At 38.4% G+C, this 26,143-nt stretch overlaps 2 protein-coding genes across 4 annotated transcripts in view; one reads left to right on the plus strand and one right to left on the minus strand.

The window, feature by feature from the left end:
• PIK3CA (phosphatidylinositol-4,5-bisphosphate 3-kinase catalytic subunit alpha) overlaps window positions 1-3,477 on the plus strand; it is an 81,269-nt gene extending 77,792 nt beyond the window's left edge. The window contains exon 21 of the mRNA XM_082744376.1: window positions 1-3,477. Within this exon, the coding sequence (XP_082600502.1) occupies window positions 1-271 (271 nt within the window). The 3' untranslated portion in view covers window positions 272-3,477.
• On the minus strand, window positions 2,607-25,693 carry KCNMB3 (potassium calcium-activated channel subfamily M regulatory beta subunit 3). 3 transcript variants are annotated; one of them, XM_082744487.1, is made up of 6 exons: window positions 25,287-25,693; window positions 15,136-15,327; window positions 11,305-11,503; window positions 10,008-10,159; window positions 6,069-6,134; window positions 2,607-3,007 (listed from the first exon to the last, which is right to left on the minus strand). In XM_082744487.1, exons 1-6 carry the CDS (start codon window positions 25,346-25,348, stop codon window positions 3,001-3,003), a joined length of 678 nt encoding a protein of 225 aa, XP_082600613.1. In that variant the 5' UTR covers window positions 25,349-25,693; the 3' UTR covers window positions 2,607-3,000. The 3 variants fall into 3 exon arrangements, with proteins under 3 accessions (XP_082600613.1, XP_082600612.1, XP_082600611.1); XM_082744486.1 differs by having other exon boundaries at window positions 9,929-10,159; XM_082744485.1 differs by lacking the exons at window positions 2,607-3,007; window positions 6,069-6,134 and having other exon boundaries at window positions 9,687-10,159.
• Between the last annotated feature and the right edge of the window lie 450 nt (window positions 25,694-26,143).

Raw genomic sequence — 26,143 nt, forward strand, 5'->3', positions numbered from 1 at the left:
GTTTCAGGAGATGTGTTACAAGGCTTATCTAGCTATTCGGCAGCATGCCAATCTCTTCATAAATCTTTTCTCAATGATGCTTGGCTCTGGAATGCCAGAACTACAATCTTTTGATGATATTGCATACATTCGAAAGACCCTAGCTTTAGATAAAACTGAACAAGAGGCTTTGGAATATTTCATGAAACAAATGAATGATGCACATCATGGTGGCTGGACAACAAAAATGGATTGGATCTTCCACACAATTAAGCAGCATGCGTTGAACTGAAATGATAACTGAGAAACCGAAAGCTCATTATCTGGATACTATCCTGCACTGTTAATAACTGTCAACAGGCAAAGACTGATTGCATAGGAATTGCACAATCCATGAACAGCATTAGAATTTACACAAGAACAGAAATAAAATACTATATAATTTAAATAATGTAAACGCAAACAGGGTTTGAGAGCACTAAACTAGTTCATTTCAAAATTAAGCTTTAGAATAATGCGCAATTTCATGTTATGCCTTAAGTCCAAAAAGGTAAACTTTGAAGATTGTTTGTATCTTTTTTTAAAAAAGAAAACAAAACAAAAAAACCCCAAAATATATAGAAATGATGGAGAAGGAAAAAGAATGATGTTCTTTTTTTGTCTTGCAAATGTTCTATGTTTTGAAATTGTGGACACAACACAGTCTATTATTGCATTAGGTCCAAGGAAACTGAAGTTTGGTGTTAAATTACATTGAGATTAGAAAATAATGAAGATTTCTTATTTTTTCATTGCTGTTCAATTTATAGTTTGAGGTGGGTTTTTTGACTCCTTGTTTAATGAAGAGAAAAATGCTTGGGGTGGAAGGGGCTCTTGAGATTTCATCAGAGACTTTCCCTTTTTAATAAATCAAACCTTTTGACGATTTGGGGTCTTATCTGCAAAGTTTTGGAAGCAGTCACAAGTGAGACCTGTTATAAGGTGGTGTTTTTGGGTTTTTTTCTGGACAGTATTTACAAGAATCTGATTCTTTTTTCCCAGGGAAATTCTGGGCTCCCACAAAGTACAATAATCATCAGAGAGAAAGAATGAGCAGGACTAGTTCTTGCTTCAGAATTGTACAGTATTCACAGTAGGTTGATTTTTTTTCCTTTTGCAATTGAATTGAATACATTTTTCATGCATGTTTCCAGAAAATAGAAGTGAGTATTAATGTTATTAAAAAGATTATTTTTTTTATTAAAGGCTATTTATATTATAGAAACTATCATTAATATATATTCTTTATTTACATGATCTGTCCCATACTCATGCATTGTTTTGCACCCCAAATTTTTTATTGTTCATAGCAGCATGGTCAGCTTTCCTCTTGGTCTGTAGGTGAGGCTCAGGCACTATCCCATTTATACCAATGACTAGTGTATAACTACATAAGGAAAACAGATTAAAGTTCATCTTCTTTCGTTTTCTTTCTTTCTGTTTTCATATGACTCCCCCATTCTCCATCTTCCTTTATAGTTGGTAATGCCTCAGTCATGAAACTAGTTACCAAAATTAACACAATATAGAGTATCTTCTTGATTGCTTCAACCCCTCTACCGAGGTATGCTCATGAATACTACTTTATTATATGGGGGAATAGAAACCATGAACTTTTTACCTTTTTAGGCTATTTATGCAATATCTGGATAATAAAAGTAGGACCTTAAACCATTTTAAGATCATGTCCCATCTCCACGCAATTAGGGCTCACTGTCCAACTTTATAAATTGCATTTGAGTGCAGGATACATTCTTAAACACTTGGGGAAACATTAACCCAAGGTGTAGGGACTAATGCTAGTCATCACACTAGAATCTGATATTTTACTCAGTATTTGAAATGAATGATTAATGCCCTAGGAAATAGCTTTAGCAAATGTCCAGGTGCCACACCAGAAAAAGTGCAATAATTTACTGACAGTTTTCTAGATTAGGCGTATCATTGGAATACAACTTTATAAAAAGTGTGCATTATATACTCTAGTAAAACAACATCACGTAAATGATACTCATTTATGAAATCAGTTACCTATAATAGAAGTCTTGAATAGTAAACAAGGGACTCTAATTCAAATACTCTTAATATTTGGCTATTTTAGAGCCCTTAAAGGGCCTAATTATTGGAGACTTAGGTACTTCACTAAAGCATGTATATAATATTGCCAACAAGAAAAATAAATTTGAAGATTTAGGGGAACTTATTTCTGTAAACTGTCTTGGAATAGTTAAGAAGAATTTAAACTCCCATTTTAAGCAGGAAGCCAAATAGATTCTTTTGCAGATGTAGATTTCATAACTTATTAAAACTTCTTTAACATTTTGTGCCTTTTATATATATTCAGTTAATACATACTAACATCCCAGTCTTTTCTATATCAGGGATTAATTACAGGAAAATTCAATGAAATGGTACAAATCTGAAACTCTGATGGTGGAAACTGAAGATTTAACAGAACAGCATTTTACCTGAGTGCCAAAAAGCTTTGAGCTTCCTTGCACAAAATTTACATAATTTTTGCATGTCTCACATCAGTCCAGCTAGTCCCCTTCCCCTGGGACCTCTCCATTAAAACACAGCCACAGAGCTTATTTCATGATTTACATTTATTTTCAGTTATTGCAACCAAGTTAATTCTGTTTGAAGAAGTCTAGACAAATTTTACAAAGAAGGTAGGTTAAGCGATCTAGCTAAAAGCAAAGCTAATTTTAAATGAGTCCAAGCAGAGTTAAAGCAAACAACATTAAAAATAAGAAAAAAGGATCAGGTAGTGCTCAGAAGGCAAAGAACCAAAAATTGAATTGAATGCTACATGGGGTGACTAGGCTGTCAAGTCAGTGGTAAGCCATTTCCAGGTACTTCAGTGTCCGATCACTTCCCATGGATTGGTCAATTCCTGTGGCCAGCCATCCTTGTCATTGAATGTGGTATATCTAACTATAGACTTTACAGTTTCATTTGGTCACTTGAGAAATAGTTCCTTCAATGACTATTTTGGAGGGGGAAAAAAAAAGCAGGTTTAAAGAAAATAAAACCTCATTTTAAACATATTCTAATATGATATAATCTGAAAATTATGTTTTAACTTTTTATCATATTCTCAGTATACAAAATCATTTATTTTGAAGATTTTTAGACTGCTGTTAATTTGAAATCTGTTAATCATATTGTAGAATTTGGTTTTTAAAAAAGATGTTTTTAATTGGATTTTTTAAAGAAGAATGGAATTTGGTCACTATTTTATGATAGAACCTAAGCTTTTTGTGGTTCTTAGTGTCCTCTGTAAAACTCACTGTCAAAGTAATCAACTTTGAGGTTTTCCCTTCTAATCTGCTTTATATTAGGAAATGGGAACCTGGTGAATATACAATGAATTGTAAAATATTTTAATGTGTAATTTTTTCAACTGTGAAACTATGAATATTGGTTTTTTTGATGAAAACAGCTGCTGACAAAGTATTTTGTGTAAAGTGTAGTTCTTATTAATCAGGAAAATAATCAATGACTTGATTAGAATGTATATACCCTCTTGGATTTTATTTTCAATGGATTGGTGATTTTCATATAGGTAAAACACAGTCCATCTGTATTCTTTTTCCATCAAAAATTGAGTGATTTAGCATTATAAAAAAATTATGAGCAGCCTATCTATTTTAAAAGAACCATGGAAATTTCACAGCACATAAACTTGGATTTGTTTCTTAATGATTTTGTAAATCCACCTAATTCATATTCTGACCAATAACCCATGCTTGCCAATTCTTTGAAAAAATTTGATTTCCAGCATTATTTTAAAAGCGAGCGGTTAACTTTTTCTGAATGTTTTAACTTTCTTTTGTTTCTATGTCTGCACAAACTGCAGACCTGGGCTGGACCCACACACTCAGAATCCACCTTAAAAAATCAATTTGATGTCCAAGACATCACTAAAATATTTCAGTTTAAAGACTATATGTGGTGTTAATGGATTTTGGTGCTTCTGCTATTTAAAAACAACTTTCATACTTCAGATGTTTCTGAGAAGAGGGGAGTGTTGGAGGAGAGGGTGGAACAGGGAGGAGTTATTTGAATGAATCACATTCTACATATCCATCCTGCTCAGAAGAGGCACTTCTGAGGGAAGCCTTAGATGGAGCCTTCTAAGAGAAGGCAGAAAGTTGTGAGTATATTTGCATACCATGAGGGAACTAACTCTTCATCAAGGATGATTGTGAAGGCTGACCTATAAAACCCAGCACTGGCGGGATCTTGAAATAACAATTCTTGGTGACAGAGTAATACAGCTGGGCTGTTTTTTAAAATATAAACCCAAACCATTTTTATTTTTTAATTATTACATTAAAATTATAAGTGTATCTTATGTGCCGTGGCCTGGGAAGCCTTTTTTTTCTTTTCTTTCAAAAGTTACTTTCACTTTCTGAAAAGATCATGGGGTTTAGCTCAAGATAACTATGGTCCTGAAGAAATGGGTTTGGTAACTACCTCAGAGAGTTAATAAGAAAAAAATAATAATAATAAATGAGTCCCAATTCAATACTTCAGGCTCTGATGTTAGAGAAATTTCCAGAGCACTATAGTTTAGATTTATAAAAAGTCAAGAGTTGGCATGCCATATTTTTAATGGCATCGGAGACTTGAGAAAAACTTGGGTTAAAATGTAATCATCACTCCAGCCATGGAAAGACTATAGCGCCAGGAGGCTTATGGTACTGGATTCTTGAATTTGGCATTCAAAATTAGTTGTGTTCTCTTTTCTTATTATTAGTGAAATTGGTGTGTGTATATTTGCACACATTTCTACTTGTGTACACACTGCTTGCTAGCCCTAGTCAAGAGGCATCTTTTATAAAAGGTGTAAACATCAGGTTCTAAAGTTCAGAAGTGTTTAGAATCTATTAGGAGTTTCCCAAGTTGGGATGTTAGTTTTCAAATAAGCTTACTTCGTCCAAGTATTCCACTGATAAAAGTTTCACACTTCCTTTTTATTCATGAAGCGCCATTCCTTTTCCTTAGTTTTAGACATTGTTAATATTACAGCCATGCTAGTTAGCATAAAGTGACAGTTATGAGCCATAAGGAAATTTTCTGACTTAATTTTTACACAACTACATAATGAATTTTAGTGGGCGGGTGGGGGGGGGGTTGCAGGGGTGGGAATCAGTCTATTGTACATTTAGGTAGTTTAGGTAACTGATTTTCACTACCAACAGTAGACCAACAGTAGACACCATTCTTCACGTTGGTAAGTATGGAAAGGTTTTTTAATGCATTTTGTAAGCCAATTAAATCTATAAATCTATCTGAAACCTTATTTAATCTGTCACTACAATAATTTTGTGGTTATGCTAAGAGCCATGTATATTTTTAGGTGATTCTTATTTTTGTTCCTCCTTTTAGGTAAACAAGGAGGCAGAAAAGTTTTGTTGTTTTATATTTTCTTTAATAAGACTAAACTTCTTCATTCTAGTATGAATTTCCAAATGTCGTCATCATGATCTACCAATTTCATAAGAAAAAGCCCCTTATCCGTTTTAATTTTTGTTCCAAAGAGTGGTTGGAGAGCTTGAACTTCATGTGGTTTCTAGAAATGTTTTTGGCTATGGAACCTAAGTTTCAAATACAATTAATAGTTTCAATGTGACTTAGTCCTTGGGCTTAATTGGGTTGAATAAAATCTAAATATATCCTTTTGGAATAGAGTACTTTAATATTTTGGGGAATGTGGCACTACCAAAAAAAGACTACTAACACATCAAATGTTGACTTTGTTCCAGGAGAAGCCCCCACCACCCTTTTTTTGCCTTTTTTATTGTACCAAATCTATTTCGCTATATTTTGTCATTCAGTGAATTGAAGTCCTATGGTATAATGCATTCATTAGGAAAAGAATGTTTTTAAATGTTCTTTTAATGATGGCCCAAAAAGGATTTGACACAGCAAGATGCATGTGTTACTGTACTGAGAATATAGAATAATAGTGTCACTAAATTTAAGACCTCTTCCCAGTCTTGCTGTTCCTAGCAAGAAGTTTGGCCTGTGACTGCACTTACTGTTTGTGCTCATCAGAAACTGTCAATGTCTGCTTTTCTTTTAATTTTGCAGTCTGTAACATCACGCTGTTTATTAAAAAAAAGAAAAAGAAAAAATGACTTGTGTCCAAACAATCCTTAGTGTACTATGTACTTTAAACAACAACAACAAAAACTGTGATAATTATATTTTGCCTTTTTTTTGAATACTTAAAAGCAAACCAGTGTTCCTAATACTCATAATTTAGCTGAACTTGAGTTCTTACCAATAATGACTAAGAATAGTTGATTGAAAACCTGAAACTATTATTCTTAAAAGTCAACTTTTCTGCCCCAGTAAATGGATGAATATTGAGAGACATATCTGTTTGAATATTAACTGCTTTTACGTATAAGGCATTATGTGTTTCAAGCAGAAATATATGTATATACCTACATGTATGAATGTGTTTGTACATGCAGACAGATTTTTTTTCAAATCAGTTAAAGACCAGAACCTAAAAAGTGAGGTTAGGGTGGAAGCAAACTGGTTTTGCTTTCAGTTATCATAAATTTTGCAAAGGGGAAGTCTGGGCTTTCCTTGGACTAGTAATACATGTGGGCATTGATACTTTGTACTTCTAAGCAATTAACAACAAGTAATTGCTTAAATTTTCATTGCCAAATGGTTTGCATGACTTTGAATTAACATTGTTCTAAATTGACTTTTTTCTCCAAGCATAATGTCGCTCTTTCCTGAGATGAGATCAGGAGATGAACCAAGTAGCTGCACTCTGTGAGTGGAAAACTGGAGTAATTGAAACAGTTCAGGTTTCACACTTCCACTTTTTAGGTTTTAAATCAATGGTTTTGAATTTGTTAGGAGAAAAATCCCAAGAATTGCATGTTGTTAGATGCATGTCAAACTAACTAAGAAATAACTAGAGAGGTGCCCTTAAGAAATCTATAGACTCTCAATTTGCAAAACGATTCAAAATATGTGTGCATACATCTATTTTATTTCAGGAAAGTCTGGTATACAAAATAATTTACCACAACCTCTTAAACGGCATGTTCTGGACCTTAAATATATATTACATTTAGCCAAGAGAAGGTGGGAAGGAATCTTCTCCTACAGTTCCCTACATTAGCCCCTACAACCAGCTAACCAATGAAAGGTACCAAGGCTGACTCCATTTTACTTTTTAATAAGATTTATATATATTTTAGGTGTACAATATGATTTGGAATTTATGTATAGCGAATAATTATAATCAAGCTATCAATGTATCATCTCACATAGTTATGTATCTGTGTGATGAGAACACCTGAAATCTACTTTCTTAGCAAATTCCAGTATTCAAGATAGTATTATTGTCTTCATGCTCTACATGAGATCTCTAGACTTAATTCATCTGATAAGAAAGTTTGTACACTTGGAGCGCCTGAGTGGCTCAGTGGGTTAAGCCGCTGCCTTCGGCTCAGGTCATGATCTCAGGGTCTTGGGATCAAGTCCCGCATCGGGCTCTCTGCTCAGCAGGGAGCCTGTTCCCTCTCTCTCTCTCTCTGCCTGCCTCTCCATCTACTTGTGATTTCTCTCTGTCAAATAAATAAAATCTTTAAAAAAAAAAAAAAAGAAAGTTTGTACACTTTAATTAACATCTCAACATTTCCCCCACTCCCAATAATCACCATCCTACTCTATGTATCCTACTCTGCCTCTGTGTATTTGACATTTTTGGATTCCACATATAAGTGAAATGCAGGGTTTTTTTTCCCTTTGTGTGTATGGCTTATTTTACTTAGCATAATGCCCTCTGGGTTTATCCATGTCATTGCAAATGATAGGGTCTCCTTTTTTTTTTTTTTTTAAGATTTTATTTATTTATTTGACAGAGAGAAATCACAAGTAGATGGAGAGGCAGGCAGAGAGAGAGAGGGAAGCAGGCTCCCTGCTGAGCAGAGAGCCCGATGCGGGACTCGATCCCAGGACCCCGAGATCATGACCTGAGCCGAAGGCAGCGGCTTAACCCACTGAGCCACCCAGGCGCCCCAGGTTCTCCTTTTTTAAGTCTGAATAATATTCCACTGTGTGTAGATATACACCTCATGTATATGTGATTTCTCTGTGTGTTTGTGTAGGATCACAATTTATTCATCTGTTGATAGACAGTGGTGGTTCCATATCTTGGCTACTGTCAGTAATGCTCCACTGAACTGGGGAGTGCAGATTGTTTCTTGGAGGTATATACCCGAAGAGGGATAAGGCTGGCTAAACATTGAAACTTAGAAAACAATTTTTTTAAAAATCTACTAATGTTTTTGAGGACTTTTACTAGATGTCAGAAATTGAGCAAGGTATTTTATATGCTCTGCCTTGTTTATTCCTTAACCCTATAAAGGAAGAGATTGTCCTCATTTTATAAGTGAGAAGAGAAAGGCTTGAACATTCATTGCAGTTGAGCAGAATTGCCCAAGGATACATATCTGAAAAGCTGTAATGATGGCCTACGAATTCACATAAAATCCTCTGAGACATGTGTTTTTTCTACCATTCCACACTAGAAAGAAGAGAAAGCACCAAAATTGTTCATTACTTGTGAAGTCAATATTTCCCCCCACCACAGGATTTCTATTTATTTTTTTTAATTTTTTTATTTTTTGTGAAGTCAATATTGCTCTAATTATCCAGTCTAGTTATTTGTGACTTGAATTCATATGAAAAAGCATAATATTGACTTAGAGGCAAACTTTCTGTTTTGATTACATCTGCATATAAAAGTTGCTTCAAAAGTCTCATAATGTCCATGATATATGACTTTTTAGTAAAATTTAAAGATACTTTAAGGCACGTTGGTTTTCAGAACAAACTCTTTTCAACTCATATTCAGCTAACTCTGAAAAGCACTTGTTGGGAGAGCCCTGTGACATTCATTAGTTAGTAACCATAGTTGAGTCATTAATTAAAGCTTGGACATTTGCTGACGAACCATGGGGGACCCATCTACAGTGTGCATCATCTGACATGAATGTTCAATTCCATCTAGTATAGCCTCTCCCTGCTGTCTGGCTGTCTCTCCCACTCCCACCAGAATGTACACAGAGAATAAAATGAGCTTATGGAAAGCATAATTAACTAGAAAGATGTGGCTGAAAGCAAAATTACGTGGTACATGGCAAGGTTAAGTATGAATAGCTCCAAACTTAGTGGTTTTGCTAGGCAGCAGCTTTCCTCCTTTATCATGAATGGGGAGATAGAATGGTAGCCCACATTTTTTTGAAATTACCAGATTATTCTCTTCCTAACTTGATCGTGAATGACTTTTCACTAAGATTTTTTTTTTTTTTTGAGAAATATTTTGAGGTGAGCTCTGTTGCCAATAAAGAGACTGGCCAGTCAGTGGTCAGCAGGTAGATGCCCTCATCATGTACTCCACACCAACGGGTTCCACGAGAGCCGAAATTAGGTCAAGCACAACTACCTGAAGCCTGTGTTACCGTGAGGGAACAAAAGCACTGCCTTGGCTCACGTGGAATATGTGGGGTAGAGGAAAAGACGATGAGTTTGTGGTTATTTATAGAACAGATGGACTACATAATGAGGCTCTTTAAAAATGTTTCTTCCTGTGTGAAGTATCATACTTAATTTGAGTTGCCTCCACATGGTTCGTGTCCAAGCAGACATCATTAGGTCCTCAGGCGCAAAAATTGCCAAGCATCCGAAGGCCAAGACCTTAATGTGGCCACCATTGTAAGATTTCTCGGCTTCTTTCTGGGCTCCTCCCCATGCTCCACAGTTTTAGTCGGTGCTGTTCCATATAAGGTACTTTGCCACCTACTTCATCTCTGTGTGGGGGGCTATATTTTTCACACAATAGGGACAGGTACTGTGTTAATCTCACCATGCCAACAATCAGGGCACCACCTAGCAGAGTCAGCATCGGCCAGAATAAACAGTGGAAGATAACCATTTGGTCGTACTTTTTTATGAGAATGACATCTTCAGATCGGCTGTCTGGACTGTAGAAGCATGAAAAAGGGGTCCCATTTTTGTGATCGAAGAATTCCTTTATGTCCAGAGCACTGTTGAGCAAATCATTCCTGTCTCGGTGGCACTTGGGTGTGTAAAAGCACTAGGAGTATGAAGGAGGAAGAAACATGAGGACACTGTCCCCGAAACCAAGCATTTAAGCAACAGTTTTAATTCTGAAAAGGCTTCAAACCGAAGCTATTCATGGAGAGTTTCAATCTCAGAAGGTGATGAAACCTGTTGCAGAGCCCATGGGGAAGGGTGGACAGGAGGACACAGAGTGAAATGGCCATTTCCAGGCACTAGGCAGAAATGGGGGAAGGGATTCTTAGAAAATAGACATTGCAGAAGAGGCAGTGACCAGCATCGTAAGGACCATGCTCTCTCCACATACAGGCAGTTGGTCTTTGTCCACTCAAAAAATATCTGTTGAGCTCACTATGTGCTTTCAACCTAGGAACGCCTCTACCCTAGTTGTCTTGGTTTCCCATAGAAAATCTTTCCCTAAGGGATAGTGTGTTGAGGCTTCTGCCCTAGGCCCACAAAGCCTTCCTACATAGGCTTTGGTTCGCGGAGGGCAGAACCAGTGAAGGGATCTGTCAGCTGGTGATCTTTTTTTTTTCCAAAAAAACTTGAGATTTTTTAGCATCCTCAGTAGGCACTCATAGCACTGTGCTTAAGGCCTACCTAAATGTTTGAGACCTTAAAAATTATTGCATCCGAAACAGAAATCATCAGATGGATTAGTGCCCAAGTAAAGACAACAAAGTATAGCATGTTAACCAATCTAATACAAGCTAACTTTTTCATAGTTAGGTGTAAATAAATACTATAAACATATGAACCAATTTAGTAACCTATTAAAATCAAAATTATAATAATCCTTTAAATTTATTTGATAAGAAAAATTGTTTACTTGATTTAAAATGTGTTGTGAGTACATTTTCACATTTTTTATATGATGGGGAGTAGGACTTCCAAAAGTAAAACTGCCCACAATTGACTCTGTTCACTGGCTCAGCTGGAAAATTCTAGACACCAGTTTGCAAAATTGGAATAATTCCTTTCCATTCTAAATTTTTTCCTCCAAGAATGCTTTTAGCTTCCTTTATCCTGTAAAGGCATTCACTGGAGGGAAATAGCTTTATCCCTAGAGATGGTCTGGGGTACTGCACTCTGCTGGGGACAGTCTGGCACAGAAAGGAGGACTATAATTAGAATTCCTTCATTACATGAACTTTACATTACCTTGGAATTTATCTGGACAGCCTCTTCATTATAATGTAGGAGAGCTTTCTGACCTGAATGGGTGAGGTTCACAAACACCTGAAGACATGGGTACTTGCCCTGCCCTCGGCAGTCCACACCACAGGTGAAAGCACAGTCCATCCAGTCATCCATGATATGAGCGTGGATGATAGTACAGTTTGATTCTTCTCTCTGAGTGCTTCAATTGGAAAAAGATAAATGATCTTCACCCTCTACAATTTAGTTTTTTATTTCTCTCTTTCTTTTTTTAAGAGAGAGAGCAAGCAGAGGGAGGGAGGGGCAGAGAGAGAGGGAGAGAGAGAATCTCAAGCTGACTCTACACCCAGCATGGAACCCAATGCAGGGCTTGATCTCATGACCCTGAGATCATCACCTGAGCCAATATCAAGAGTCAATGCTCAACCGACTGAGCCTCCCAGGTGCCCCAGTTTTATATTTCTAATGTGATAGCCCAAGGCATTTGTATATTTAAAGGTAATGTAGAACCATTACAGAAGGTACATAGTGGTTAGGAACACTGAGTGGAGAACATTGAGAAAGGGGATAAACAGCAAACTGGTAAGTTTCATCTCAATTATGACCCGCTTGGTGTATTTCTAACTACACCAACCCTTTGATCAATGGTTTTCAAACTTCAGAATCAACTGAGCAAGTGTGTTAGAGTGAAGAATTTGTGGATTCTATGGCTTCACTCCTCGAGATTTGTATTCAGTTGATCTGAGTTGAAGCCCAAAAATCTATATTTAGCCATATTTAAGATGCAGGTATTTGGCAAACCATGCTTTGACAAATATTACTGTAACCACATAGTTAGAAATCTTATCCTCTCTCATGCTTTGTCATCTCAAAATGTACCCATTTTCCTGTCCTATGGAAATGTGCCTTTGGATGGAGTCCAACCACAGTCAGTGTGGCCCTGAGTCAATATAGCCTGGTAACAAGGTACATTTCCATGGTCTCTGTCTACTTCCAATGAGTAAACAAATCATAGAAGGAATATCTCATTTGAAAACTTACTATGTTTTGCTATCAGTAAGTTCCTTGAGGTCAGGAGGTACATCCTGTTCTTCTTTATGATCCTCAAAGCAAGAAGCGCCATGCCTCCCACATAGTAGAGGCTCAGTAAGTGTTACCATGAATTAAATTTTACTTGGAAAATGTTCCTTTGAGAATTTTCTCATGTACTACACACACAGAATGTTCTAGGTGCTATGAGAAGTGGTAGGCAAAACTCCTGCCCATGAAGATTTTGTGGTGGTGTTGAAAAGACAGATATGTATGAAATGATTAGAGGATAAGTTTTAGATAAAGTAAATGAGGGTCAGAGGAAATGCTTGATTGAATGTACAGGACCAGCTCCTCACACACCCTCACACGTGTAGGTGGGTCCCTGTGTTTATTTCCTGGCAACTTAAACACAAGAAGTAAGATAAGCAAATTCTAAAGTCAATGTTTGAAATGCCTCATTGAAACTAGGGTAACACTGCACTTCCATTGAGATCTTTGGTCATGAGTAAGCATTTTCTTTAATAACTTGGGAGACGGTGCCATTCAAAATAATCTTGAGGCAAGGACATAAAAAACAAACACTGGATGGAGCCTAAGAAGAATAAAATTTGAGGCAAGTAAAAATGCAAATATGGAAAATAAGGTTCTTTCCACAGGTTTAACACTAGCCTTCTTTCTCACAAAATTAAATTCTGTACTTATTTAGACCAAGAACCTAAAATCATACTTTAGAGGCCCCTGTTTGTCTGTGTTAGAGCTAAGCTCTCCGAATTTCCATGCACAAGGACCAAGCCAGGCTTCTCCAGTAGAACCACGGATATATTTAGAGCTGAAAACATGAGCATGGTCTTTTGATAACACTGTGTGTCTATGTGTCTACAAGTAGGCAAAGTCCATCATTTGGTTGAAAGATGAGAGTCTAAGGGAGTGGGGACAGGTACAAGCTACTCAGGCCATCTTCCCTGAAGCAAAACCAGGCTCTGAGGTAGCACAAGATCACAAGGCAAGAGACAGAGGAGAACATACCACTCTTAAGCATTCATGTAATTACTTTAAGCAAACAATTTCTAGAAATGCTTAGAAAAGTAAAATTTAAATATGAGCAAGAGTTTGGTGTCAGGTTGCAGAAGGTATCCTTGAAACTTCTCCCAAATTATCACATTTAAAAAATAATCTGACCTGGACTTTCATACAAGTGCACAAACATGTGCACACATACACCATTTATTCAGCTTACATAAATATGTATAATGTAGCTAGCTAGATAGGTAGATATAGATACAGATACAAATATAGATACAGGAGTAATAGGAAAAGGGAGGGAGAAAAGAGTAAGGATACAATCCTGTATCCTGCATACCATAAGATCCCTTACAGTTATGAGAACTGGGCCACAAATTTGACTCTGAGCTTCCTAGCAGCCAAAGCAATGAAGGAAATACAAATACATATAAGATTCCTGGAGTCCACTGAATAAAAGCTGGTTGACCAGAAGCAGAACATATTCTCCTGGTGCTAATATTAGAGTGGAAATTCTGGGCACTTCTAATTGTAGCACTGTGTGCTGTAGCGAGGGAGACCTCCACATTATTGTCCTAATAATGTAACTTAGGAATGGCAAGAGATGAATCTGATAAATAACAAAAGCAGGCCACCTACTTCTTGCCCTATGACCCCTTTTCCCCACTGATCTCTTAGGCCTCCCTCTCCCCATTCTCCCAAACTTCTGTAACTCTTTGACTAACCAAAGGGAAAGTGTTCCTTGCTTTTCCCCTACCCCGTACTGCCCTCCCTCAAAGTACCCCCATGTTGTGTAAGCCATCTTCCAAAATTAAACCTGTGCTCCCCTGCCCTAATGAAATCTCCTATCCATCCTATGGCTGCAAACTTTATTTAAGTATTAGGAGGCAAGGAGTCTTATATCAAAACAACAGGCCAGTTCTTTACTGGCTGAGCGACCTTAGGCAAGTTACTTGACCTTTCTGAATCTCAGCTTGCTCGTTTTTAAAAGGAAAATTAAAACAATAAAATAATGCTACCATTAGCATTAGACTATAGACTTAAATAGGATAAAATATAGTATATTTTTGCATATAATATATATTTGATAAATGCTGTTATTAGATGTATTTAATAAGGAAACCAATTAAAACAAAGGAAGGAAACTAACATTTATTGAGCTACTACTATGTGCTAGATAAACATTATCAAACTCAAAAAACTCAATAACTTTTATATGCTCGTGTAAAAGACTTAAATTAACCATTCTCTGTGGTATCTGCTTGTTTGGTTGGTTGGGTTTTTTTAAAGATTTTATTTATTTATTTATTTATTTATTTATTTGACAGAGAGAGCAAACACAAGCAGGGGAATGGCAGGCAGAGGGATAAGGAGAAGCATATGCCGCACTGAGCAGAGAGCCCAATGTGGGGCTCAATCTCAGGTCCCTGGAGTCATGACCTCAGCAGAAGGCAGACACTCAACTGACTGAGCCACCCAGACACCCCTGATATCAACCTGTTAAAGGAAGAATTTATTACCTACATGCATATCTAATGTATGGATTAGTTGTTGAAAGTATTTTTCAGATGAGGAGGGTGAGTGGCAAAGGACTATCTTCCGCTTTCTTACCACCCCTTTCTCCACCCTCAACTGCCTCCCAGCGCTGAGACAAACAGGTGTTTCTATCTTCCCTTAGATAATGATGAGAGGGCTGAAGAAGCCAAAGCCAGCCTCTTCTCCACCACTGTGTTTGGTCTGATCTGAATCGAAAATTCTGGGTCTCCTTTCTCTGTTTCTTACCTGAGCAAGAAAGGCTTTAGAATGGTTATTCCAAACAAGAAGAACATGAGGACTGAGAAGCCCATCATTGCAAACCCCAGCAGCACGGCTCGGTCCTCTCCAGCACTGGATGGCAGCTTCTTGTGCACATCTGGGAGGTCTCCATCATTGTGGTCTATGTTCCTATTCCTCCCTGAGGCAGAAAAGGCTGTCCTTTGGGGGAAGTAAAAAGAAGATATTTCAATAAACTCACAGAGAAATGGGAACATTTACCACCTCATGGTGGGTGGAAGGATGATCCCATTTGCCATCCACTTGGAGAGGTTGTGATCAGGTTCAGAGCAACACCATGAAATCCCATGTTCAGAGCTTGGTTAAAAACCCACCCAAACCAGCTAAATTTATGTGTTATAAAATATAATTAATGTAATTTTTTTTACATCTAACAATAGTAAGAAGTCTTTGGAGATCTGTTTAATCAATGAATAGAAAAGAATTACCTATAAGTAGTTTTCATTTGTATAGTTTTCATATATATGTATGTAAATAAGTATTATGAACTTGTTTATCAGTTAGGGATACTGCACATTCCCCCTGAAAATAATTTTTACACTCTTCAGTGAGTTCCATATGTAAAGAATGACTCGGAAAGTTCAGATTCAGAATTAACAACATCCGGAAATAGTAGGATTTGACTTGTTCTTTTATATTGTTCTTTTACAGGGAAAGGCAGTATAGCTATCATGGGGCTTGGTGGCCCGTGGCCAGTCCTTTCAGAATAAGGAAGTTTTCACTGTTCTCTTCTCCTCTCTGCTCTCCCCCTCTCTGGTCACTCACAGATCTGTGTGAATGGCCCTACATTTCTTCTCTCCCTCTCTCTGCTCTATACCAGCAAAGGATGTGATAAGTTATTTCACAGTAGGGGTCCAGTGAACAGTAACAACCAAAATGAACGTTGCTAACTGGTGACCCACAGATAGCATCCAGCCCACGGATAAGTTGTGTTTTTTTGGTTTTTTGTTTTGTTCTGTTTTTTAATTCTCTGTGTGTTTTTTTTAATGTGGGATTCGTTGCTAACACTTTAAAAATTGTGAAATTTTTCATAAAAATGCTGATTACTGACTTTTGAAAACTATCAGGTCCACACTCCTGTCTATGAACAGCTGGCCAAGCCAAGCAGAGGCTGTCCCTATGGACCAGCATGTATTCTCCAATTTGCCATAGTTTTACCACTTCCTATGGTCAATGTCATTGATTTGCAGATCCTTGCTCAGTAGGCGGATGCAGTCCCAGGGGTAGTTCCACTTCAAGAGTCTTAAGAAAATCTTAAGCCAAACAAATGCAGTTAAAATGGTAGAAACTCAGACACCATCAAACTGAATAAAAAGCTTACTAAAATGTAAAGCCAAGCAACACTTTGTCAAGGGAATTGCTAGTTGTTTTCTTCCAAAAGTATATTTTATACTTTACCCCACATCCTTCCCCTTCCTCTCCCTAGCTGCTTTTCTCCCTGGTAAAATCTTCAAAATTCAAAGACAGTGAGGGGAAGGTCAAGTAATCCAGGATGTCCTAGGAGCCTGCGGTGGGAAGCACTGGTCTCAGAGGATCACAGCACTCCTGGGTTAATACTATTTTGGGAATCAAGGATGTGGTTTGGGGATTTTTTTTTTTTTTAGATTTTTTTATTTATTTCAGAGAGAGAGAGATCACAAGTAGGCAGAGAGACAGGCAGAGAGAGAGAGAGGAGGAAGCAGTCTCCCTGCTGAGCAGAGAGCCCGATGCGGGGCTTGATCCCAGGACCCTGGGATCATGACCTGAGCCGAAGGCAGAGGCTTTAACCCACTGAGCCACCCACGCGCCTGGTTTGGGGATTTTTAATCTCTTTTGATATTTTACTCACCCTCTATCATCCCACCCTCAGAGAATAGGCAGGAAAAACAACTTTTTAAGTGAAATTTGAGGTAGTACATTTTATAATTCATAAACAATTATAATAAAGAGAAGAGTTTTAGCCATAAAGTAAGATTAGGTATTTTGTAGGTTTCCAGTACCCAATACCCTGTCTTTTCCCTCCTGTTCTGAAACTGGACTTTAGTTGCTTCATACTGTAAGTCATCCTGGAGGCTGGTTGTGAGATACCTATGGAATCCATGCATGAAGAGGTTTATTTTGAGGTCTCTCTGGCTCTTGTAACATATTGATTTAATAGACCCAAGTATGATTGTTGATAGGCAAAACTGGCATAATTTCAGTGTGCATGGACAGCATCCACACAGGGGAAAACCTTTGATCATCTAGCCCTAGTGGCCAAGATGCTGGTGTTCCTGAGTTCCATAGGAATGTAACAGTTACAAAGACCGTTCTTGGCAGGGCACCTCCCACCCCACCCCAGGGCAATGCACAGATAGCAGACTGAAACACACAATCATCCTGTAAAAAGTCCTATTTACTTAGCCTGGAGCTCCAGCCTGAAGTACAGGCTTCAGGTTTCCCATACATCTAGAAACTAAGAGGCATTCCCAGGGAACACAGGCAGGAAGACACAATCCTCGCACACCCTCTTGGTCTTGCTATAGCTCAATAGACCTCCCAGAAAGGAGCTTCTACACTTGTCTAGAGCCCTAATTTTTATAACTCTCATCCAGGAGACACCTCTAGATGACCTGGTCTAAAGGCCAACTAGGTTTCCAGTTGCAGCCCCGAAGGACTGTAAAAATTTGCATACTTTGACAGCTGCTGCCTGAGGGGCTGGCTTCTAATCAGCCTTAAGCTAAGTGCTAAATGAAATTCTCCCCTTGGAACATTAACAGATCTTGACATACCTGCTAGGACACATAAAGAATAAATCAGGTAGTTTAGACAATCACAAAGAGATAGCGAAGAGCTAGAGAAAGGGTGAATGAAAGGATTCATCACCTAACCAAGGCTATTCCTTCAAGGCTGAGAGAAGAAGCTGTTTTGCCCAATACATAGACACCAACACAGAGTGAAGCAAAATGAAGAAACAAATAAATACTTCCCAATGGGAAAAAAACAAAAAACAAAAAATACAACCTCAGAAAGAGATGAGAAAGCTACCTGATAAAGAATTCAAATTAATAGTCGTAAAGATGCTCACCAAACTCAGAAGAATGAGTAAACATGATGAAAACTTCAAAAAAGAGAGCAATTATCAGAAAGTACCAAACAGAAGTTACAGAACTGAAGAATATAATAATGGAACTGAAGAATTGAACTGAAGAATTCAATATACTATTGAATACTCAATAGCAAACTGGATGAAACAGAACACATCAGCAAGAACACATCACAAAGCAATAAAACTCACCCTGACAGAGCAGCAAAAAAGAAAAAAATTTTTTTTTAAATTGAAGACATCTTAAGAGACCAACATCAAATAGCATAACATTCACATTATAGGAGGTCTCAAAAGGAGAAGAAAGAGAAAACGGGGCAGAAAAGTTATTTGAAGAAATAATGGCTAAAAACCTCCCTAGGGAAGGAAACAGACATCCAGATCACATTCAAAGATTTGGTACCTATCTTTCTCAAATTCTTCCAAAACATTGAAGAATACTTCCAAACTCATTTACGAGGCCAGCAATACCCTGATGCCAAAACCAGACAAGGAAGCCACAAAAAAAAAGAAAATTATAAGCTGATATTCTGATAAACATAGAAGCAAAAATTCTCAACAAAATATTAGCAAGCTGAATTCAACAAAAGGCTAAAAGGATGATACACCATGACTGAGTAGGATTTATTCCACAGATTCAAGGATGATTTTACATCTGCAAATCAATCAATATGCTACACCACGTTAAAATAATGAAAGATAAAAACCATATGATCATCTCAATAGATGCAGAAAAAGCATCCAGCAAAATTCAAAATCCATTTATGATAAAAATTCTCAACAAAGTAGATATGGAGGGAGAGAACCTCAACATAATCAAGGCTATATATGACAAGCCCACAGCCAACCTCATACTCAATGGGGAAAAGCTGAAAGCTTTTTCTCTAAGATCAGGAACAAAACAAGGATGCCCACTTCTAAGCAACATAATATTGTAAGTCCTAGCTACAGCAACTAGGCAAGAAAGAGAATAAGAGGCATACAAATTGGAGAAAAAGAAGTAAAACTGTCACTATATGATGATGACATGGTAGTATATATAGAAAACCCTAAAGACCATCAAAAAAGCTATTAGAGCTATTAAATGTATTCAATAACCTTATAGGATACAAAATTAATATACAAAAATTTGTTGTTTCTATACACTGGTAACAAACTACCAGAAAGAGAAACCAAGAAAACAATACTACTTATAATCACAACAAAACAAATAAAATAATTAGGAATAAATTTAACCAAGGAGATGAAAGATCTATACACTGAAAACTTATAAGACATTGACTAAAGAACTTGAAGAAGAAACAAATAAATGGAAAGATATTTTGTGCTCATGGATTAAAAGAATTAATATTGTCAAAATGTCCATAAAAACCCAAAGCAATGAGATTCAGTACAATGTGTATCAAAATTCTAATGACATATTTCACAGAAATAGGACAAATAATTCTAAAATTTATGTGGAACCACACGTAATGACCCAGAATAACTAAAACAAGCTTGAGAAAGAAGAACAAAACTAGAGGTAGCACACCGCTTGGTTTGAAACCATCCTGCACATCTGAAGTTACTGGCATAAAAACAGACAGAAATAAATGGAACAGAATAGAGGGCCCAAAAAGAAACCTATGTTTATATGTCAATTAATTTATTACAAAGGAGACAAGAATATACAGTGGAGAAAGGACAGTCTCCCCAATAAATGGTGCTGGGAAACAGGACAGCTACATGCAAAAGAAGGAACCTGGACCACTATTTTACACCATATACAAAAATTAACTCAAAATGGATTAAAAACTTCAATATAAGACCTGAAACCATAAAACTTCTAAAAGAAACCATAGATGAAAAGCTCTTTAGTATGAGTCTTAATGATATTTTTCTGAATCTAACTCCAAAGGCAAGGAAAACAAAAGCAAAAATAAACAAATACAACTACATCAAACTAAAATCTTTCTGCAAAGCAAAGGAAACCATCAACAAAATGAGAAGGCAGTCGGGACACTTGGGTGGCTCAGTGGGTTAAGCCGCTGCCTTCAGCTCAGGTCATGATCGCAGCGTCCTGGGATCGAGCCCCGCATAGGCTCCTTGCTCAGCGGGGAACCTGCTTCTCTTGCTCTCTCTGCCTGCTTGTGTGTACTCGCTTGCTCACTCTCTCTCTCTGGCAAATAAATTAAAAAATCTTTAAAAAAAAAAATAAATAAGAAGGCAGTCTACTGAATCTAGGCCCTAAAGGAATCCTATGATGTTTCAAGGACTATGTGTTCTCATTCAAAAGTCATAAAACACAGTAAGGGCCTTTGAGTTAGAAAAAACAGATTCAGATCCACAAAAAACTTCGGATATTTGGACAGTATATAAAAATGTATCTGTGAGGGGCGCCTGGGTGGCTCAGTGGGTTAAAGCCTCTGCCTTTGGCTCGGGTCATGATCTCAGGGTCCCGGGATAGAGCCCCACATTGGGCTCTCCACTCAGCAGGGAGCTGCTTCCCTTCCTCTCTCTCTGCCTGCTTCTATGTCTACTTGTGATCTCTATCTGTTAAATTAAATAAATAAAATCTTTTTAAAAAAATGTATCTGTGATATGTTTAAAGAAACAAAAAGAAAGGGAGGCGCCTGGGTGGCTCAGTGGGTTAAAACCTCTGCCTTCGGCTCAGGTCATGATCTCAGGGTCCTGGGATCGAGCCTCGCATTGGGATCTCTGCTCAGCAGGGAGTCTGCTTCCCCCCATCTGTCTGCCTCCCTGCCTACTTGTGATCTCTCTCTCTGTCAAATAAATAAATAAAATATTTTAAAAAAATAAAAAAGAAAGAAAGAAAGGATTACAAATATCAAAAAGAGCAAGACTCTGCAATATGACCAGGCCAATATTTAAAAGAATCAAATATAATTTCTGGAAATGAAAAATTTAAAAATTTAAATAAAAACTCCATGGACAGATTTAACCGTGGATTAGACACATCCACAGAGATAATTAGTAAACAGAGAGATGGACCTGCAAAACAGCCAGAGTATAAGACACGGAGTTTCTGTAATGGAAAATACTAAAGAGAAGTGAAGAAACATGGAAAATAAATAGGAAAGCTCTAACGTAAGATCTATTCAGAATTCCAGAAATAAGTCAGAAGCAATGTTCTTAAAAAGATAATAAAATCTCAGAATTGATGAAAACCTAGTCCTCGGATTCCATAAACCCTGTGGGATCAAATAAAGAAATCTACACCTAGACACATCACAGAGTTATTACACAGACACCACAACAGAAAATCTTAAAAGCAGCCCCCGAAAAAGACAGATCAACCGCAGAGGAATGACAGGCTGAGTTGTCACTTCTCCATAACAGGAATGGAAACCAGAAGACAGGAATATTGTCAATAGACTGAGAGAAATCATGTGAAATGGAGAGGAGAAGGGAGTTGGGGGAAATCGGAGGGGGAGACAAACCATGAGAGACTGTGGACTCTGAGAAACAAACTGAGGGTTTTGGAGGGGAGGAGGTGGGGGATTGGGTGAGTCTGGTGGTGGGTATTAAGGAGGCACGTATTTCATGGAAAACTGGGTGTGGTGCATAAAAAAAGAATTCTGGAACACTAAAAAAATAAAATTTTTAAAAAATCTTTTAAAAAAAAGTCGCATGAGACACGCAGATGTAAAAAAGGTTGAAGTTTGTGAGGCAAAGTCTAAGGAAAAGCAAGCTGATGTGAACCTTCAGGTTAAAAAGCCTTTTAGAAGTAAAGAAGGTGATAATATTGATTAAAGAGTCACCTGGAAGAGCTAACAATACTAATTTACATGTACCTAATAGCATTGCCTCACTGAAGAACTACAGGAAGAAACAGACAAAATCCACTGACAAATGAGGAGATATTTTTGCATAACCCCTCAGTGATGGACAGCTCAACCATATAAATTAGTGAGGAAAAGATTTGAGCAAAGTAAGTAATGGGTTTTATCTAAATGATAATGCAGAATACTATCCCCTACATAATATATATTCTTCTCAAACATATAAGCAACAGTTATGAGACCTAACCACAAACCAAGCCCTAAAGAAAGCCTCAAGAAATGTCAAAGAATTCATGAAAGTAATGTACTTTTTACACACCATGTTACAAAACTTGAAAGATGTGGAAAAGTAGAGAGAAGAGAACAAAAATCACCCACAATTCTACCACTCAGAGATAATTTCTACTCACTTACTGTGTTATTCCCCCTCCTCTCTATTATTTTAAATAGAACAAGATCATTCTGGACATAGTGGGATTTTTTAAATCTCGTCTTTGCATCTAACATAGTAAGCCCTTTCTTATGTCACAAGCAATTCTTTGTGACCCTTCTACTGGCTCCATAATATTCCATCAATTGGATATCCCATCAATTCCTTACCTAGTTCCTTATAGTTGAATATTGGGGTTTTTCCAGTTTTCTGAGACCATAAACATTCCTGTAATTAACTTTGTGGTATTACAAGCGCCTTTCATCCAAGAATCTCAAAGCATTTCAGAATGACCTAATTTGGGGGGCACCTGGGTGGCTCATTTGGTTAAGCGTCTACCTTTGGCTCAGGTCATGATCCCAGAGTCCTGGGATCGAGCCCCACATCGGGCTCCCTGCTTGGTGGGAAGCCTGCTTCTCCCTCTCCCTCTGCCTGCCGTTCTGCGTACTTGTGCTCGCTCTCTCTTTCTCTCAATCTCTCTGTCAAAAAAAGAAAGAAAAAAATCTTAAAACAAACAAACAAACAAAGAACAATCTAATTTTGCTCTCTAGCCAGTAAGATGAGTGAATAGAATTTTTATTTCCTTTTGCCAGCAATACATTTCCACTTCCAACCAGTTTGTTACCTGGAGATGTCTAAGTCATAGTCTAGGCAGTACCCACCCCCTTCTGTGGCTTCCTGGCAAACTGAACTGACTTTCCCACCAGCCCTTTTTCACCCATTGCTCCAGGCACTTTCTGTCTTAGCCTCAGGCAAACTTGATTTCAAAGAGTTTGAACAGGCTCCTCTGGCTGAGATTCCCTGCAGAAGCCGGGAGCCTCTCCCTCCAACACTGTAGCTTGTCAAGAAGGGTTCCTTAGAAAGATGCTGCTCTTCCTCAAAGTTTGGTAATTCATCTGATGTTCCTTTCACATGTGTATATAACTTCAAAGCATGGGGATGTTAAATTCGTATTTCCCTGTAATTTGTTTGTGTTACAGAGAAGCTGTGGGTAATCATTTTTATCCTCCTATTTTTTAATTACAAAATTGTTTAACAACTTCTTTTGAAGCACCAAATGAAGTTGAGTGAAGTCAGCATGGTTCATAGAGTTCAGCAAAAGGCTAGGGCAATCATCTGATTGTACATCTCACCAATGAAAAGGGAAGACGGTCTTGCTTTGAGGAGAACACAACTGCTCTTATGTCTAGTTAATTGTGTTATGAACAGTGCATTAAAACTTGTTCCCTTGCCTTTGGTCATTTGATTTTCTGCCATATAGTAATTCGCTTTGTCTTTTCACAAAAGCATTAGTGCATTTCAAGGAGAGAAGGGTTTTTGCCTCTATCTCTTTCCCCCATGTTCTGTGTCTTCCTCTTCCAATCCTCACCACCGCCCAAACCCCTAATCTCACTTTCCTTTGTTTCTTCAACACCCATGCCTGTCATTACAGGATGTTAGAAGTGGGTGATGTGATGACCACTGTGGTTTTTACTGTTTCCAATTACTCAGCTCCCGACTCCACTTGAGCTACTAACAAACCATCCACATTTCCAGATAAAGTGTGTGAACTTGGCAAAGAAATGTACCCCTGGCAAGCTTTTATTATGCTCTTTTTCAAATACCCTGAAGCAAGGCTCATCTTTCAATATCAGCATCCAGTTCTAAGGCTCCACCCACCCAAACCCAGAAGCAGACAGAAGAACTGTAACTTCACTGAAGGTTCACAGCCCCCCAGTTTTGCATTCCTCTGGGGAGAAAAAAAAAAAGCTTCTTAAGATAGCCTTTCTCAGGGCCTCTGGGTGTCTCAGTTGGTTAAGCCGCTGCCTTTCTGCTCAGGCCATGATACCAGGGTCCTGGGATGAGTCCCACATCGGGCTCCTTGCTCTGCAGGGAGCCTGCTTCTCTCTAGAACTCTGCCTGCCACTCTGCCTGCTTGTGTGCGCGCGCTCTCTCTCTCTCCCGACAAATAAATAAATAAATACAATCTTAAAAAAAAAAAAGAAAGAAAGCCTATCTCACTTCCTCCCTTAGAGGGTAATGGGATAGTGTCGAGAGGAGTACTTAGAAAGCCTGCCAAGGCATGTAGAGACCATTATTATCCCCACTTCATGGACAAGGGGATGAGGCCAACAGAGATTATATGACTTGCCCACAGTTAAATAGCTAGTTAAAGAGTGGAACTGAGGGACACCTGGGTGGCTCAGTTGGTTAAGAGGCTGCCTTCGGCTCAGGTCATGATCCCAGGGTCCTGGGATCAAGACCTGCATCGGGCTCCTTGCTCAGCACGAAGCCTGCTTCTCTCTCTGCCTCTGCCTACCATTCTGCCTGCTTGTGTTCTTCCTCTCTCTCTCTCTCTTTCTCTCTCTCTCTGAGACAAATAAATAAACAAAATCTTAAAAAAAAAAAAAAAAAAAAGAGTAGAACTGAGATTTGAATCCAGGCCTGTGATTCCAGGGCCCAAGCATGCTTCACCAGGCAACCAAGTGCTGGTGGTAGTTTCCTAGACCCTTCATGCAACCAAGAGGTATTTACTGAGCACCTAACATGTTCTGGGCCATGTCCTAGTGCCAGGGAAACACGGGTGAGTCAAAAAAAAAAAAAAAAAGTCCCTGGCCTTTAAGATTTGCAAGCCAAATGGAGGAGGAAACCAAAAAGAAAAGTTGCAGCCCCCTGATGCCAGGACTTCTGGGGAAGACACAAAGATGTCCCCAGAATCCCCTGGGAGGCCTGGCAAGTGGGCATTCTCAGAGGATGAAGACCAAACCTAAACCTAACCTTGCCAACTCGTTATGGCCGCCCTTCAGCCACTTAATCAGCAAGAGAGGTTCTGGTGGCGACTTACCTCCCCTGGCGCCGCCGGCCACCCTGGAGTGTAATTTGAACGGGGATGCTGAACGGCTGCATGACAGCGGGGGCTGGCAAAATGGTCTCCTTTCACCTGAGTCATAGCCTCTGAGCACGTTGGAAGGATGCAGCTGACGCATCAACGGAAGTGGGGTCCCACCGGGAGCCACCAGTCCCAGCGCAGCCAGGCATCAGAAGTACCCTGGCCTCCTGAGCGGCCGCGGAGCGGTGTGCAGAGCGCGTTTACCAGGAGAGCTAGGAAGTCGAGGCAGGCTGTCAGGAGGAGGTTCTGCAGATTCTTGGCCAGGCAGAGCAGTCAATCCTAGACGCTCAAGAAGACCCTGCATAGCCTTGGGCAGCCAGACCTTCTCCCCACAGTCGCCCAGCCCCTGCCTCCGCCTTGTCACCTGTGTTCCGCTTCAGCAGCCGGGTGCATTACCATAGAGACCCAACCGCCTGCGTAAAGTTGAGGCCCAAGGGACCCTATGTAATTGGTGAGGGACATACCCAGGTCAAGGTTTATAAAAAAAGGAAATGTTTTACCCTAACCACGTTTCCTTTTTCACAAATTGTCTCTTAGAGTGTACGTTTAGAGATTTTTCCAGTTAATTGCATGTTCCGATTAAGAGAACTCGTTTTTATATCATATGTGACTTTCCAAATATTCAAGGGCCATAAAATAACTCACCATTAAAACTATATCAAAGTTGTAAAGAACTGTATCAAATACCATTTTATCTTTCCTTGATAACCCAGAGGATATTTGGAGATTTTTCAGTACCCTCAAATTGAACATCAATTACCATTACAATGTAGCTTATTAAAACGTGGATAATAGAATGTCAGATAGACCAT

This window comes from Mustela nivalis, assembly GCF_964662115.1.
Source record: "Mustela nivalis genome assembly, chromosome: 1".
Lineage (NCBI taxonomy): Eukaryota > Metazoa > Chordata > Mammalia > Carnivora > Mustelidae > Mustela > Mustela nivalis.

Coding starts and splice junctions, on each gene's coding strand:
- KCNMB3 (XM_082744485.1), bottom strand. CDS start 25,348: ATGCAGCCGTTCAGCATCCCCGTTCAAATTACACTCCAGGGTGGCCGG. Junction 11,504..15,135: donor CTAAAGCCTTTCTTGCTCAG/GTAAGAAACAGA, acceptor TTCCAATTGAAG/CACTCAGAGAGAAGAATCAA. Junction 10,160..11,304: donor CTGTCCAGATAAATTCCAAG/GTAATGTAAAGT, acceptor TCATACTCCTAG/TGCTTTTACACACCCAAGTG.